The 18,700-nt window shown below is 38.7% G+C and overlaps 1 protein-coding gene across 1 annotated transcript; it reads right to left on the reverse strand.

Annotated features, from left to right (window-relative positions):
• Positions 1-812: 812 nt before the first annotated feature.
• Positions 813-3,731, reverse strand: LOC134867511 (endothelin receptor type B-like). The gene is given in 8 exon segments (XM_063888138.1): positions 813-980; positions 1,753-1,861; positions 1,958-2,091; positions 2,189-2,329; positions 2,618-2,822; positions 3,009-3,121; positions 3,282-3,653; positions 3,655-3,731. Coding segments are annotated over 8 exon segments (1,287 nt in total). The 5' UTR covers positions 3,700-3,731.
• Positions 3,732-18,700: the final 14,969 nt, after the last annotated feature.

The raw sequence follows: 18,700 nt of genomic DNA on the forward strand, positions 1-18,700 counted from the left end.
CCTTGTCCTATGACAGGGAGACCTATCAGGTGCTCATCTCAACCTCCCCACCCCTCCCCGCTCTCCTCCTGACCTCATTCTGTCATCTTCGTTTTCCTTCTTCCCCACTCTCAGGTCTTTTATAAAGTGTCTCCATGCATTACACATTTAACAATGCATTAAAAATAGGCCACCATCAATCAGTCATTCAGTGTTGGAGACAGAATCTACTTTTGGTACCAATTTAATGTTTCTCAAGGTTCAAGAACGAAAGAATGCTATAAACTCTTTGTGCACGGGGAAACATAACAGATGAAAACAGGCATTTATGTGCTAATAATACACCGTTCCGCATAAAACCCACCGTAATAATCCTAAATTCCCATTTGCTTGATTTCGTACGGCAGAGTGTCTTACCAGAATCCATGAACAGAAACCGATACAAACAAATATATACTGTATGCAGGCGGTAAGCAGTGACAAGATTTCTGTTGATGGGTGCCAGGTTAACATCGTGCCCAAAACTGTGATTTGGGAGCTGTGATGCATGATACAGGATAGGTAGTACTGTAGGTAATATATGATGTAATGGTTGGGAGTGAGTCAAGCCCTGGGGGAAAACAGTCTGAACAGTCTGACTCCAGGTTGCTCATACTAAAGCAGATGTTCAACTGACGACAGCAGTACAACAGACAGTGCTGCATGTTACTCAAATTGTGTTTTATGTTATTCGGTTGGCATGTCAAGGTTGGTGAGCAACCATGAAAGTTGTGTTGGCAGTATATAACAAAGAAAATTATTAAGAACTCACTAGCCAATTTCACTGAGTTTTGTTAACACGGTAAGGTGTTCTCCTGCTCAGGTAGAGGTGTGGACGTCTGCTTGTGAGCTTTGATGTTGCTGCTCTGCTCCGAGGCTTGATCCTGCATTCTGGACTTCAAAACAGACTGCGCCTCGTCGTGGTTGACAGCTTGAAGAGGACAGCAACTGCCCAGACATGCCTGAAGGACCACACACACAAAGACATTTGGCCAGAGAACAACAAACATCGACTTCACATATAGAAAATGGCATATAATGAAGTGTATCTGTGTGTAGATTCACAGTATAATCAGAGTGCAATTTGTGTGGCTTGTCTTTGAATAATGACTCTTCTTTAAAAGCCTTGTTGCTGCAGACTTCAGAGAGGGAATAGTAGAAATCAATTATGTTTAATGTCTGAGTAGAGACAATTGTTGAGAACAAACTCAAGTTGGATTGTCTTTTAATTAGAGGAAAAAGGATCAATTGAAGGGGAAAACACACACAACTAATAATAAATAAATGAAATACCATTACTGGATGGGGAGAGTAGATTTTCATGCACTGTGATGTGCCAAAACAAATCAAAGTATGTTTTAGACATGTCTTTCGGAGCTAGTAATACAATAAAGGCTTTTAAAGACATTTTCTTTTGGAAATTGCCTTGAAGCTATTGTTTCTTCTTCCTCGTAACACATCACTCTGACTCGGTGACAAACTGCCTGGTAGATTGCCAAGTGTTTTTTTTTTTTTTTCTGACAATGTTTTCCAGACCATTTTCACTTATTACTCCCTCGGGTCATTGCTTTCTCCTGACTGGTCGTTTAACAGACATGACTCCATATGGCCTTGATGACACATGATAGCTCACCCGATGTGGATCACAATGCCTTCACCATCACTAGATGTGTAACAGTGAATAGTGCCATACATTGGAACAAGTAGAAACAGAAATCTATCAGTACAACTCACCTTGAAACATCTTTTAAACCTTTGGCTGACTATGTACAATGCGATAGGGTTGATGCACGAGTTGAGTGATGCCATATTAATGCCAAAGTAGTCCAGGACAAGAAAGACGCTGAAAAAGAAGGATGAATAAAATATGAAATAGTCAAATGAGAAAGAACTATGTAAGGAACTAGGAGAAAAACATTGGTACACATGTCATGCTCACCTCAGTAGCTGACACCTTTTAGGATCTTTCTGATCATACATGGTGGATTTCAAGATTCTGCTTAGGTACAGAGGCAACCAGCAAAGTGCAAACACGATCACCAGGCAGAAGACTGTTTTTGCAACTTCTCTTCTCTTTAAAGGAAAAATATAATCAATATTAAAGTTGAGTTTATTCCAAAAATATGATAAAAATACAAAAAGAAAATAGCAAAAACATAGAAGTAATAACCTGCTTGGTGTGGTCGCTTAATGTATTCTCGGTATGTTTCAGCATTTTCCTGGTCATGAGTGCGTAGAAGACGGCTGTCCAAACAAGGGGCATGCAAAAGTAGAAGCCAAAGAGCCACCAGTCCTTCACTGATTTATAAAACTGTTGATTGAACACGACAGAAACCCACAGTCAGTCGCTGCTGCAGATGACATGATGTCGGGGGGTTGCTACGTTACAGCATACATAAAACAGTATCTGAGACACACACGTTTGCAAGGGCTTCTACAAGAATGTGTGGGCATCTGTTAAAAGGAGTTATGAGACAATCAGATTAGAGCTATTATTCCTATTATTTCCTTAACACTTGTAAATATTGCTGAACATTGGAGGTGAAAACACGTGTTGATCTGTCTGTTTTGTCCTGTTGCATTGTCACGATTATATTACCTGCATGAACGGTGTGGTTTGCATGGGATGAAGCAGACATATTCTCAGATGCTTGTCTTTATAGTTCATTGTTATCATATCAAAGCCGACAACTTCAGGCACAGCCAGCAGGATAGAAATAACCCAAATCAGAGTTATTTCGATTGCTGTCCACACTGGAACTCCGATGCCTTTGATTCGATTCCAGGATACTACAGCTCGGTATCTGCAAAATCAATGGGAAAATGTAATGGCTTGAGGGAGTTTTTTTTCTGTAACTATATTACATTTTTCAGTTAAAGAACATTTCAAGGTCTCATGCTAAACAAATCTGTCTGCTTGATGAAATACAGTAAGTAGCTACTGAACACTATTTCCTTGTAGGGCACAGCAGTGTTTCTTATCTCCGTACCTGTCGACACTCAGAGCACATAAGCTCAGCACAGTGATTCCAACAGTGCTTTTCTGTATGAAGGGGACGAGTTTGCACAGCGCTAAGCCAAATGGCCAATCTTCTGCCATGATCTGAAGAAAAAAGCAGAGAACATTTTCACTGAGAAAACATCCAAAATCAATTCAAGGTGAGATTGAAGTTTGAAAATGGATAAAAAGAGCAGAGAAAGGAGAATGTGCAACGTTGTTTTTCTCATTGTAATTGTAACACAGTGCGAAGTGATTAACTCACCCTGTATGCGTTGATTGGAATGTCTATCACAATGTGGATAAGATCCCCCAAAGCAAGACTGGCAATGAGAATGTTTGGTCCACTTCTCATGCTTTTGTTTACATATATGATTTTCAATAAGGCTGAATTTCCCACTATTCCCACAACAAAAACCACAAGAGAAACCACAGTATGGACATATTTGAAGGCGTCTCTGATTCTAGCTGACTCCAAACACATAGGAGGGTGCAGTGTTTTTGGTCTCTCTACCTGAGGTGGTTGAATTGAGCTGTTGGATTTCTGTTTTTCCGATAATAAAAGACCAGGGGAGGTCGTTTCAGAGAGTTCAATTACAGGGAACGGTTCTGAATGCTGATCACTGGCCTCTGCTCCAGGTGAGAATAATCCCCAAACAAAGAACGAGAGTAATGGTCCACATTGTTGATGATTTCCTCAAAAGGCCCTGAAATGGTTTCGCCAGCACTAGAATGAAAATGAAAATAATTAGCACAGCATCTCAGCCTTGAGATTTACATCAATGCATTAAGGTGAGGAAAATGATTCATTCAATTCACAGATCAAAAGGCAACAGTACATAAACAGCATTGAGACAATATGATACACTGAATGATGCCAGCTTACCTTTAGATGTACACATTCAAACTCCGTCTGAAATGAGTCTATGTAATACCTACAAAATAGGCTGACTGTTCAATACAATAGACGTCTATACTTCTGCTTTGTTGCAGCGCCTGCTATAAATGATAGAACCCTGCAGAGGGAAATCAGGGTTTTATAGACTAAGGTATTGTTGTCAGCCTTAGTCATCGATCTGTCAGTAGCGACTGTAATTACTTCCCTTGATGCATCATCCTCAATGAAAGGATAGCGTTGAAGTGTATTGTCTGTTATCACAGAGTGAGATCATTTTATTGGCTTCAGTAGGGATATTAGTTACAGTGTTGTCTCAGACTGTTCACTAAAAAGTTGTCCGTTATCTTGTTTGACATAAATCTTCCACAAAAATCCAAGTGTAGCAATATATCTATTTTAGTAAAGAGCTTGAAGCCACAGAGTCTCTATCACAAAACTCTAAAAGTAATTATAAGCAATGTAATGGGAACAGGAATTCTGTCTCTGTGACTTTACAACATTTTGGATGTTCTCAGGTTTGATGCAAAACTACTGCCAGGCAACTTCAGTTGAACAATAACAGAAGTGATACAAATGGAACTGTGCAATATTCAGAGAGACCTAGAGATGTTGCTTGAGTTGACATATCACGTTTTATAAGAGATGAGTCAGTCTCCATCCTACCAACGGGATTCTGCCTCTGCATCTCCTGAGAGTCCTAAAGAAGGTGACTTGTCCCCTAGACAGCTTTATGACAACCTGAAGAGCCTGGAGGAAAAGAGACATGCGACGACCAGAGAGATCCCATTGTCAATATCATAACCGACAAACTACTCCAGCTCTCTTTTGAACACTCAAATCTATGCTCCGCTAGCGGCAAATGACCTTGGGAAACTATGTGCTGGCACACTTCCACAAGAACAAATGAAGAAAAGTGAGTTGGATGTGAAAAGTATGATGACTGTTAATATCCAGGCTGTCTATTTATTTTATTATTGTAACTTTTTTTCCATAGGCCAATGGAGAGACCCAAGACGCTTCAATAATGCATTGCCTATAAAAGAGGAATCGGTAAGAAGCATTAGTAATTTACAGTAACATGACTGAAAGTGCAATAAATATGACAGTAGCATTCATATAAACTTCCCTTAAGAATTCACAGTGATTTTTTTGTGTCCATACATTTGACCCACATTGTAAAACTGTAATCTACTGTAGTATTTGTATTTTATTTGATATGCTGTGAAATTGATCTTACAGTTTGTGATGCTTGACTTTTTGTTTGTGCTGTTTTTTATTATCACATATCAACGGGGTCTAACAAACTGAGCACTGTCACTGCTCTTTGGTTTATACAGTATGTAGTACTCTCTTAATCACCTGTGAAGCAGTGCACGGACACCTCCATCCCCCTCCCATTGACTTCCCGGCGCTGCACGGATAGACTGCACGCTCCTAGTACTAGGATGGTAATCAGGATATTACCTGGTGGCTCTGCATGTGTCCATGTAGTGACTACTAAGAGGGTTTCATCCTCCGATCTGAACTCTATCTATCATTACTGCAGTGTGAATGGGTCAGTGAATGCTCATTTCCTTTCAACAATCACCGATTGTTTAACTTTAGAGAGTTGCTATCCACTCTGGAAAAGATAGCCTAGGCCCAACCATGCCTGATGTTACTGTATTGCGTTAAGAGAACAGACCCTGCAACATACGTTCCTTCAGAAGCATTTGAATCACGGGTTGGACTGTTGTCCAACAGTGGCGTCAGGTTAGTAGTAGGGCTGACACAAACTGGAGGTCGTTAAGTTCGCAAGAGATGTAAGCTCCCTCCAACTGTGGTCTGCTTATCGTTAAGCTTGTTCAAGTCACAGAAGGCGCTGTTCACAAGTCTTGACTTTTATTGCTAGAGAGCCCTGGATTAACTGACGAACTACCATACAGTAGAACGATACTCAATACTCGTGCAGTTTTGTTGTCAAATGGTGGGACGACAAGCACAGTTGTGAGTAGTGATAGATCTGGCATCTTTACCGTCAACATGCTCTTGCTATCCTGGTTCCGAGGCAAACTGCAGCGATCGTCCATACAAGGAGTAGCGGAGGGGAGGGAGAGTGTGATAATGTTGTGAGAGAGAAAAGGAAAACAAACATTCTGTCGGAGGTGAATACCAACAGCGCGCATACATTACGAGCAGCGTGTGACGTAAGTAATACTGTAACAACAATATGTTTTGAGTTGTAAGGATCGAACATGAATTGACTTTACATTACTTATTGAGGATAGATACGTCGACTAATTGAATTTTTGGTTACTACACTGCCAGGACTCTATGCCCACAGGGACAACATCTATAGCTTAAGAGGTAGGAGCCATTATGGTATACTTTTGTAACTCTTTCTTGTCTCTTTAGCAGTACAGGCTCACAATCATGGAGGTTCCTCACTGGATGGTAGATCATCACTTTGTGCGCTCAGCCAAGATGGGATGGTGGGCCAGGCCTCTCTTCCAGGCTTTCAAGGTAGCCATATGTCATCAGTTTGGGTTGGGAGAGGTCACCTGTTCCTAGCCCACTCTGCCTCTCTGACTTACATCTGTCAATCCCATTATTTTTTTGTCAGTACAAAGGATTAAAATCCCAGTGTTGCGAGCAGGTGTCGACATGACACTGTCCCGATGTCTTTCGAGCTGTAACCTGCTCAAGAAGTGTTCATAAGCCTAGGTCAAGTTGGTCACTTCTTCAAATACGCAAAGGCTGTTACCATGCCGAGTGCTATTAAGTATCTAGTACGACAATGACAGTACATATTAGGTATTTGAATCCGATTTCTTGTTTTTCTGTAGATTAAATGCGCACATGCAATGATGACATTTCATTAGCAATCAATGACATCCAATAATGATATACCTATATGTCTACTGAAACACAGCCATCTGTGCCATAAGAGTGCTACATTGAGGAAGTTGGTATAATTAGATCAATGCATGAGTAACAGTCTTGCACTTTCTTGTTTAATATGGTTTCCTCTCGTCTAAGCTGGAAAGAGTATCAATAAATCAAGAAAGAACTGTTGTCTTGTTACAGAGCGGCGAATGTTAAAATCCATCCGGTCAAAGGGGGTGTAACATGGAGTGTATATGTCCACGACCTTAGCTACATGACTTGCTATATATCACAAATATATTATGTTGCTTATAATTATACCTCTCAGGTGACAATAATCGGCCTTAACCAAAATCTCTATCCATTCGATAATCCATACACCTCAGCGTGTGTTGTTGCCAGCGTGCGACCAGGAAAATTACACTTTTATAGAACAACAGGAGATAAACTCCCCACGGGCAGATAAAAAGGCTGCATGTACATGATGGCTCTAGCAGAAACGATCCGAAGAAATGATCTCCACATCTGAGCACCAGTTGTTGTTAATCATGAAGCAGACACCTCCTCCCTTGCTCTTCCCTGAGTTTATTGTCCGGTCCTGGCGATGAATGGAGAATCCGTGTGGAGCAATGGCGGCGTCCGGTATCGTGGGGTCGAGCCAAGTCTCCGTGAAAACCAAAACATTACAGGTGTTAATGTCCCGTTGAAATGCCACCCTGCTACGGAGTTCGTCCAGCTTATTATCCAGGGATTGGACATTTGCCAGAAGTAAACTCGGTAGAGGAGGCCTGTTTTCACGTTTCCTCAGCCTGACGTATGTTACAGTGTTGTCTCAGACTGTTCACTAAAAAGTTGTCCGTTATCTTGTTTGACATAAATCTACCACACAAATCCAAGTGTAGCAATATATCTATTTTAGTAAAGAGCTTGAAGCCACAGAGTCTCTATCACAAAACTCTAAAGTCATTATAAGCAATGTAATGGGAACAGGAATTCTGTCTCTGTGACTTTACAACATTTTGGATGTTCTCAGGTTTGATGCAAAACTACTGCCAGGCAACTTCAGTTGAACAATAACAGAAGTGATACAAATGGAACTGTGCAATATTCAGAGAGACCTAGAGATGTTGCTTGAGTTGACATATCACGTTTTATAAGAGATGAGTCAGTCTCCATCCTACCAACGGGATTCTGCCTCTGCATCTCCTGAGAGTCCTAAAGAAGGTGACTTGTCCCCTAGACAGCTTTATGACAACCTGAAGAGCCTGGAGGGAAAAGAGACATGCGACGACCAGAGAGATCCCATTGTCAATATCATAACCGACAACTACTCCAGCTCTCTTTTGAACACTCAAATCTATGCTCCGCTAGCGGCAAATGACCTTGGGAAACTATGTGCTGGCACACTTCCACAAGAACAAATGAAGAAAAGTGAGTTGGATGTGAAAAAGTATGATGACTGTTAATATCCAGGCTGTCTATTTATTTTATTATTGTAACTTTTTTTTCCATAGGCCAATGGAGAGACCCAAGACGCTTCAATAATGCATTGCCTATAAAAGAGAATCGGTAAGAAGCATTAGTAATTTACAGTAACATGACTGAAAGTGCAATAAATATGACAGTAGCATTCATATAAACTTCCCTTAAGAATTCACAGTGATTTTTTTGTGTCCATACATTTGACCCACATTGTAAAACTGTAATCTACTGTATTTGTATTTTATTTGATATGCTGTGAAATTGATCTTACAGTTTGTGATGCTTGACTTTTTGTTTGTGCTGTTTTTTATTATCACATATCAACGGGGTCTAACAAACTGAGCACTGTCACTGCTCTTTGATTTATACAGTATGTAGTACTCTCTAAATCCACCATTACTGCAGTGGAATAGTCAAAGTGAATGCTATTTCTTTCAAAACACGGATGTTTAACATTATTACAGTTGGCTATCACCCACTCTGATGGAAAAGGTATAGGCCTAGGCCCAAAACATGAGCCTGAAGTTATGATATTGGCTTAAGGAGAACAAACCCTGCAATCAATAACTTCCCTTCCAGGATGCATTTTGAATCAGACGGGTGGTACTGTCCCAAAAGGGGCCGTCAGTTTATATTAGGGCTACAATAAGGACTTAAAGCTTCACTAAATGTAAGCTCCTCAACTGTGGTCTCTTATCTTGTTAGCTGTTAAGCTCAGAAGGCAGCTGTTTTCACAAATTTGCTTTTATTTGCTAGCAAGCCCTGAATTACTGACGAACACCATACAGTAGAACGTATACTCAATACTCAGTGACAGTTTTTGTATGTACAAAACTGGTGGGGCACGAACAACACAGATATTTATATATAGATTCTGGTGCTCTTTTAACACGTCAACAAAAAGCTCTAGGCTATCCATGGTTCCGAGGCAACAGCTAGCTGATCGTCACAATCAAAGAGAGAGCGAGAGGGGGAGGGGAGTGTGTGATTGTGTGAGAGAGGGAAAATGGGAAGAACAAATATCATTCTGTCGGAAGCCGTGAATTACCAACAGTCAGCGCATACATCTACGTACACAGCGTGGTGACGTGATAATGTAATACTAGCTTAACAACAATATATGTTTTGAGTTGTTAAGGATCTAAACAGAGTTAGAACTTGACTTACATTACTTATTATGAGATGATATTATGTCAGATGTGTCTTTTGGTTTCTGCTGAGGACTTCCTATGCCCCACAGAGGACAACAATCAATTAGCTTTAAGATGAGTAGAGCCATTATGGTATAGCATTTCTGTAACTCTTTCTTTGTTCATCTTTGCAGTACAGGCTCACCAGAGTTCATGGAGGTTCTCTCACTGGATGGTAGATTCATCACTTTGGTGGGCGCTCAGACCCAGACAGATTGGGAGTGGGTGGAGCAGAGCCTCTTCTTCAGCTTTCAAGGTAAGCCATGTCATCAGTTTGGGTGTGGAGGGGTCACCTGTTCCTGCCCCATCTTGCCTCTCATGACTTAGACATCTGTCAAAATCCCAATTATTTATTTTTTGTGCAGTTCAAAAGGAAATTAAAAATCCCCAGTTGTTGCAGGCAGAGGTGGTGAACATGGACACTGTCGCCGATTCTTCAGAGGTAACCTGCTCAAAGAACATGTGTTTCAACTAAGCCTAGTCAAGTTAGGTCATCTTCTTTATATAGCGCAAAGGCGTTAAACATCAGTAGTAGTATTAGATATACCTAAGTACTACAATTAAGTACAATTTTGAGGTACTTTAATTCCGTATTTCTATGTTTTTTTACTTGTAGATTAAAAATGACAAGTGATGACAATAAATCAATAATGACATCCAATAATATAATACACTATATGTTATACTGAAACATGCCATTCTGCATAAGAAGTGCTTACATTTGATGGTAATGTTTGGTATATTAATTAGTAAATGCAAATGAGTAATCATTTCTTGAGAATTAATTTTTTAGATAATGGTTTTGCCTTAAGACTGGAAAGAGTATTACAATATAAAACTCAAGTAAAAGAACTGTTTTTGTTAACAGAACGTCTGAAGTTAAACTTACTGGGTTCAAAGGGGGCGGTTAATATAGAGGTTATATGGTGATAGACCTTAAGCTACAAATACATTGCACTAATAACAAATAATATGTATTTATTATAATTATACCTCTCAGTGTTGACAAAACTAATACAATTAAACAAAAATTACAATAAATAAATAGACCTAATAACACCTCAGTGGGTGCAACAAGCAATAGGCTACAACAATTAAGAAATATTTAATTATTATAGAATCAACAGGAGAATAAAACATCCCCCAACAAAGAAGTGTATGAAAAAGAGAGACTGCATGTACAGACTCGCAAACAAATGTCAGCAAAGGACGAGCTGTTTTACTCATTGTGTAGTGCACACAGAGCGATTGTGTCAAGGCAGTGAACTTACTTTGTCTACTCAGCCTCTCTGTCTCAATGCGTTACTAAAAGCTCTCAAACACTTGGAGCTGAATAAGAATTTGTAGTCAAAAACAGCAGAAACTCTTCACTAGTGCAAAGAAAGTTCCTTAGTGACAGCACTGAAGGACCCATCAAGTTCCTTTTAGCCGTTAGCAATTTGGCTGGACCAGGGTTGCAGCTGTTGGTTACCCAACTTTTTTTAACTATGCAAAATCCAACATGTTGTCTCTACAATCCTTTTAAATATGTGCAACAAACAGATTGAGAAGCTTTTTAAGAAAGTGCAAGGTTAATTTCACATATAGCCGGTCGTATGTTACTTGGATTCAACAATCTGTTAGAGTATTGGTTTCTTGTATCCACATCAGGAGCCAGGAGATGAAAAGATGCCCAAGATTGAGCACCATTTACCTTCTGTGGGTCTCCCTCGTCTCATAGCATACAAGCCAGAGCCAAAACAAACTTCTCATGTTGAAAAGGTATTGGTGATTTTGTCCTGTATCTCTGTATTGCCGATAGTGCCTGGAAATGGCAGTGATGGCCGTTTTCATTTTCCACAGTAATAGCAGCGAGTGGAGGCTGTAATATCAGAGGTGGGGAGGTGATAGTGAGTCTGTTTTTTCCTGCACCTTAGGTTCCAGAGGTTGAATCTAAACAGGATGTGCTTCTTGCACAGTGTGACTATTGCCAGCAGCTCTGTCAGCTCTTCATACACAGTGAGATGTTGGAAAATGAAACACACTTTGAGAGGGTGAGTGTAGCTTTTTTTCCCCCTCCAACAAGAAATTGAAAAGAAATGGAAATAGAATAGAAATAAGGACTGTTTGGCTAACATTGACAAAAGCATGTTCATTTGTGTTTAAAAACGTGAGAAGCATTACAAATAAAAAAAGCAAAAACAATTGTTGTAAATGTTCCATTATTCAGCTCTTTTGTTGCAAACAAGCTAAACATATGAGAGAGCTTATTATGGGAGAGAGAGAAAAATTGGCACAGAAGGAGTCAGCTAGGAAGATTGATGTGAACCCGCACGCCCCTGTCATGAGTGAGGAGGAGAGGGAAGCCGCTGAGATGAAGGCAAAGGAGAGGTGAGTAACATGAATGCCCTGTTCCGTTCTGCCTTTATTTTATTTGTTGCCTATATGGATTGTGTGGCAGGCTGCCAATAACAAACATATATTGCATGCATGTTGATATTGATTGTGGTATATTGCATGCCATAAAAAAAAAGCTATATGTCTTATTGTTACCAGTAGCATGAGAAATCAGGGGCGCTTGAATTTAATTGTCATACCCTTCAGGTTTGGGCATTGTTTTTGACACATTCCCACTCAAAACAAAATATTAATTTCCATACAGGATGTGGCTTTTGCAACTCCGAAGAAAACCTAAAAAAGACAACTTCATTATGGACTTAAGTAAGTATGCAACCTGGGGCCCTAAACTAAGCTAATCTGTATACATTAAGAAGATAAGAGTGCAATCTTTCATGCGTCTCCTTGAAAAAATATCAATAAATGGATATCCTCTTTGTTTCTGGACAGGCTGCATTGAGATCAGACATAAAACCACTTATAAACTCTCAGAGGAGATTCCCAACGGCAAAAACACTACTGACTTGTTCTCAGTAAAAGAACAAACAGACGGTGAGCCAAAGGTATGTTTGAACGCACTGTATCTTTTAATGATGACATTTATGTTCCCTTGGCCTCTCCTAAAGCATACCTGTTTTATCATCAATGTATGTCACTGACTATTTTGCATCACAGCTCAAGGAATTGATTAGGAAGTTCTACAAAAGTGGGAAGGGCTTTCTCACCCTATGTCCAGATGGAACCGGAAATGTTTTGTATCCTTTTAAGAAGAGCACAAAGTGGATGATCAAGGAGTAAGTCCTTAATGAGAGGGTACATATTCGTTCCCTTTGATAAAAGGTTTGCACGGTGTTAATGATCCTTAATAGACACAAGTTACCCTTCTGGGAAAGCAGCCATTATAATATCCTCCCCAGAAGCTGCTGACTTCACTTACATCATCTTGGAGGACAATGATGTATCGCCTAGCATCAAAGGCATTTTCACAAATAAAGGCCACGCCACATGCTATCATCGCACCGGAATGATGTGGTAATTGTTACTCTATTATAACGGCTATTATAATCATTTAGACGAATGTCTTACTAAAGTAAGGACTTAAAGCAACAGCTCCTCAATGTTCTGATCCAACTGTCCACCAGCGAGCCAATTATATTATTATTATATTAAATATTATTTTAACTCGTACTTTATCTAAATAGCTATAACAAAACTATATTTATTTTCATCTTACTGTACAATATGTATCTTTACATTCTGTTCTTGCATATATCATATTCTATTTACTTGTACTGTATATAGACTTCTGCTTGCACTATATTTTATTATATGTGTATCTTGCATTGTTGGAAGAGCTCAAGACTTAAGATTTTCCTTGCCATTACTACACTGTAGCTTATGTGCATATGACATGAATCTTGAATCTACAGACAATTACCAATCATATACACATTTCAAAAACTAAGCTATCTTTTGTATCTAGGACACAAAATGGTTAAGACCTGTTTTAAATGACTTTTTGACCTAAGATACGTTTTTGATTAACCTGCTGCCCACACGCTCCAGGTTAGGATGTGTCTATTGCTAATCTCTGTGGTGTGTCTGAAGGTTGAATTTGACCCCTGGTGGAGGTCTCTGCTTCAGTGAGACAGGAGCTTTGAAGAGGCGCTGGAATTGGTTGTACCGTGACCCGCATGTACGTAATCTCCCCTTCAAGCCTCTAACCTTTGCCCTGGGCCCACACATCAGTGTGCGCATACACTCACAGGAGCGCATAAGCATCACCTTTGCGCATCAACAAAACAGAGTGCACTTCAATGTGGGCTCAACCCTTAAGGTATGTAATGTAAATGCATGCAATGATATACTGTGTGTTTGTCTTTGTCTTACACATGGAGCACACCAAACTGTATGCAGCAGATAACAGATATCATTAACGCTTTGCTATGTGTGCAGAGATTTATTTTCCAAAAAGGGACTACTTGTTTTTTTTCTTTCAATGCAGCTCATTTCTCCAGAGAGCCATGACAAGCTGGGGCAAGACGTTCTGGAGAGATATTTTCAAATGAAGAGCTCACAGATTTACTCTCTGCTTGGCCAGATGCAGAACTGCATGTCCCACCAGTCTGCGAGCCTGAGCAACATTAAGCCACATTACCGTTCCTTTGCCCGGGCGCAGCAGCTTAGCAGACAAATGGAAAAGGAGGAGTCACCCGAAAAGATAAAGGCCCATGTAAATTAAGTGAGAAATACAAAATTGGCAAAAAGCTGAAACGGTTATGGCTGCATTACAGTTTATTGCCTTATATTATTTAAAACGTCCTGAGTATCTGCTGCTTAGTCTTTCATGGTTATATTCTGACTATAAAGCCTGATAGAAAAAGATTTATGGACGATTGGGTCAATTGGTTTGGAGGAAATAAAAAATCTCAGTAAAGAAGCACTGGTAGGATGTCTTTTCATACAGTATATCAAATATCACCACATAATAATTCTTCCAGATATCATGATACACCATTATCTATCCTCTGCTGCGAATGGATAGTTTCTAATGAAAGAGAATATCTAAACCTCATAATTAAAAGATGACCTTCAACATTTCAGGAAACCAAAGTATTATTTCCAGCACCTGACTTAGAGCTACAGTGTATGCTGTAAATCTGTTTTCCCATCATATCTAATTAACTTTTGCATGGAATGTGTTTAAAATCCAGCTCCTGAAAACACCCACCAGCCAGTTGTATTAAACCTGGTTAATCTGCCTGCATACTTTCTATATTAGTTTATTGTTATCATTTATATTGCGACATAAAGGATTGTTCAGTCACACATACCTCGAAAACCAAACCTGATGTGAACCAAGCATTACATATCTAAGGTTTTTACTAGCAAAGTCAGATCAGCAAAATGGAAAAGATCAAGATTTTTTGGCGGGATTTGGAATTTTGATGTGTTTATTATTTAAAATGTCATCAGGAAAGGTACATAATGTATTGGCAAATGCTTAATTGCACGCATAAGAAACTATCCTTTGTGAAGTAAAAAAAGCCAATATCCCATTTTAAGAATTGCTATTACATCATTTCATAGTGCACACTGAACAGACACCTGCAGTGCATCTACATTGAAAAGAAAGCACAACTATAGTTTTAGAAAAAGAGAGTCTTTATTTTTCTCTATGCAGTTTAAAAAAAAACGAAACTACTGTCATAATTTATTTCGACTATATAATTACTATATGCTCACTATGGGACTATTGTTCCCAGAACGTGTCGTGCTCATAGCAGCTGGATGAGGACAAGTGGCTTATACACTTTCATTTAAAATAATTACATAAACATTAAAGTGATATAAATAATATTCTCTTTCCCTTATTTTCTTTTACGTTCTCTCAAAGTCAGATATACATGTTCTTCAACATGAATGTAGTAAAACACATGTAATTACCACAGATTCATAACAGCACTATGTCATTTTATTTGAGACAGTATAACACAATAAGTACAACACTTGTAGTGGGTACTGTATGTATTTAATTACCCTTATAAAGTTTCTTAGTTTCTTAGTTTTATATCGTGCCTCATTGAGTTCCTGTAGGGAGCCACTATATTATATATATTTTTTTATACTCCAATTATTTACCTCTCCTTTTATCTGTACAGATTTCTGTCATTGCGCTGCGACAACACCTGAATTTCCCCTGTGGGGATCAATCAAAGGCTTTTCTTATGTTATCTGAACAACTGAATGTAATGGCAGTGGTAGGAACTATAATAGAAAATAGATCAAATAAACGAAGAGGCAGCTGTGAAAAACCTCAGTACAGTTCCCCTCTCTTGTTCTTCCATTTCTGATAATGATTCTGCCATAGAAACAGTTGCTTATTGTTATTTGGTTGCTATGGTACACTAGGGTGCAAAACATTCTGTATCAGATAAAAAAATGTTTTTTCTTAATTCATTCACTGGAGGTTTCTCTGCTCACCTCGGTTTCATAATGAGTCAAGGACATGAAGAGGATGAAGAATCCAACACTTGACCCGACAGGAAGATCACCTGAGATGGATTCGGCAACAAAACCTGGACTTGTAAACACACAGAGGTTTGGAATTAAATGTACTTTAGTCACAGCATCATGAACAGTAGATAAACAGAACCCTTGCTTATATGTAACATTGTTTAAGAGGATGAAAAGAGAACATTACAGTTATGAAAGTATACATGTATTCACTGTTGGCCTTCTTTACACACTATGACTTCCAATCAGTGGCTTCTTATTGCATGGCAGTTGTATAAGGTTGTATCATATCCTGCAGGCACTTGAATTATTGCTATTGCTTCTTACCCCTGCATGTATTAGGGTGTGTTAAACTGATAATAAAAAAACTGGTTCCAGCATGAGCTCACCTGAATATCTGACGATCCACGCATTTGATGGGAGAGTTGTCACCAGAATCAGTGCTGGCACACAGACTGACTGGAGACATGAGGGAGAGCAAAGCCCAGGTACAATTTCCTCACATTTCCTGCTAATTATAAATATATATGACCTTGGTTGGGAAATGGCTGGAAACATCTGAGATGTATATACATATTTTGCATTTGCAGATTATAAATACCCCAACCAAGCAACATCAAAAGCACCTCATAAGAATGTGGGGATTGCATCTGAGCAGGTAAGGTGCAGTAACCTAGAAGATGGTTTAAAGTGACAAACTCACAATGAGGTATTCGTGCTCATAGAATCCCTTTTTCTCTGAACTTCAGTGATGATGTCCTTGACAAAGTAAAAGCTTTATAGGACATATAGTAGAATAACTTTATGTCATTTAACTAGCATTCGAAAGAGACTTTATAGGGAGACCTTAGACAAATGGAGAACAGATGTAATTAGCATATGAAGTCTTTGTGTGTTTTAGAGATCATTTTAATACTGCCAAAGAAATACTAAAGTTTTCACAGCCTCGTCTATACTTGTCACACTGTGATTTTGATCTTGTGAGAGATGATATGACATGGTATCGGGAGACATGGTTTTGATTTATTCATGAAGCACAAGTTAAAGACCTCAAAGAAGTTAATAAATTATGAAGTGTGTTTGTTTTTTTCTCCTCAGAGCGTTCCTAAAAACATGAAGTGTGAGTTGGAGATATCCCCAGATAATGAAGTGTTGGATTCGTTCAGCGAAGAAACTCCCCGAGCTGCCGCAGCCTGCCAAGGAGAAACTAAGGAGTCTTTAACTAATCTGGACAAGGTATGGAGGAAAATGCCACTTTTAAACTGCTCCTATTTCTCTTATCATAGAAATATGAATTCATTTATGGAACATGCAATTAGTCTGCGTTTGTCTCCAATCAAAACTTTCCTGTCACCACTGCAGCTTGTTTCAAAACATGCCAGGCTGTAACATGCTCTTTGAATACCTCATTAGCTGGAATGTTTGGATGCTATGTATTTGTGACAGCGTGTTTTGGAAAATAAAATATGATTTAAGAAAAGAATTAAAAAATGCCTCTCCAATGTTTTGTTTTTTTCAGATCTCATCCTCAAGTGGATCAGACTCATCAGAGGAGAAGCTGCAGACTGTGTTGAACATTTGCTGCGAGCACTGCCAGCAGCCTGAGAAACCCCCAGTGACCAGCGATCAGATAGCCAACAGAGTCGACCCAAAGGAGGTGAGAGAGCGAGCAGGCAGCTAACACTGCTGTTCATATGGTGACATGCTCATGGTAAATACAAACTGACAGAACTGGCAGAAATGTGCTACTTTGCTCATTTTCCTAAATGAGGAGTTATTTTTAGTGTCCATGTGTGCAGCTTGGACTTGCGATGATTATGGAAGCAATGAAAATTGTAAAATAATTGAAGCTCAAAATCTAAATGTGTCACCCAGATGTTTTTGTTTTATGACTGATGAACTATAATACGAATGTCATTCCTCTTAGCTTCATATGTTGGGCTTTGTGCTAACTATGAAATCTTGGCATGCCAGAATGTTGAACTGACATAATAAATGTAGAAATCAGTTCACCAGCTAAACATGACTATGTAAGCACTGCCATCGTGAGTCTCTGAGCACGCTAAGGTTAGCTCTTAGCTTAAAACGCAGCCTAACAGTCAGTAACACTGCTTTTATTGTTGAAAGTTTAAAAATTAAGTTGTTTAATCCGTAGTTTTAGTTCCAGGTGATACTTTCGTGATATTAGATTTTTACTACATGATAATTGAGACTCACACACTGAAAAAAAAAGCAGTGACTTTACTTAAATGTATTATGTCAACAGGTTCCATATAATTGTATTAGGTTAGTTGAAAGCAATCATATTAAGTTGGACCTATTGTTTTATATTTAACCTTATTATTATTCAAATCAACTAACAATTATACAATTATGTGTTAGCTGTTTACATAATCAATTTATTTAAGTCATTTGAGTTCAATAAATCATCGTTATATCTATAGAAAAATACATTTGAGTTTAGGGAGGTGGAAAGAGAGTCTGCTACCACAACTGTGCAAAAGCACAATAAAATGTCAGTGTCTGAATTTCAGTACTAGTATTTCAGCAACTTAATTATACATATACATATATATATATACATATATATATATATATATATATATATATATATATACACATACAATGTAGGAATTTGACTCATTGAAGACCTTGAATATTGCGCTGAATTTATGAATTCTTTCTTATATATTTTTTTGGACACAACCACTTAAAATACTTTTAATATATAATAGTTGAAATGAAGTGTTCAGAGTTATGCTAAGGTTAAAAAATAAGGCTTAGCTTTCCTCATCAGGTGATGCATATTACTAGTACATCTAGAAATGTGAAGATGTTTTACATTTACAATAGTCT

The sequence above is a fragment of the Eleginops maclovinus genome, chromosome 7 (assembly GCF_036324505.1).
Source record: "Eleginops maclovinus isolate JMC-PN-2008 ecotype Puerto Natales chromosome 7, JC_Emac_rtc_rv5, whole genome shotgun sequence".
In the NCBI taxonomy this organism is placed as follows: Eukaryota; Metazoa; Chordata; class Actinopteri; order Perciformes; family Eleginopidae; genus Eleginops; species Eleginops maclovinus.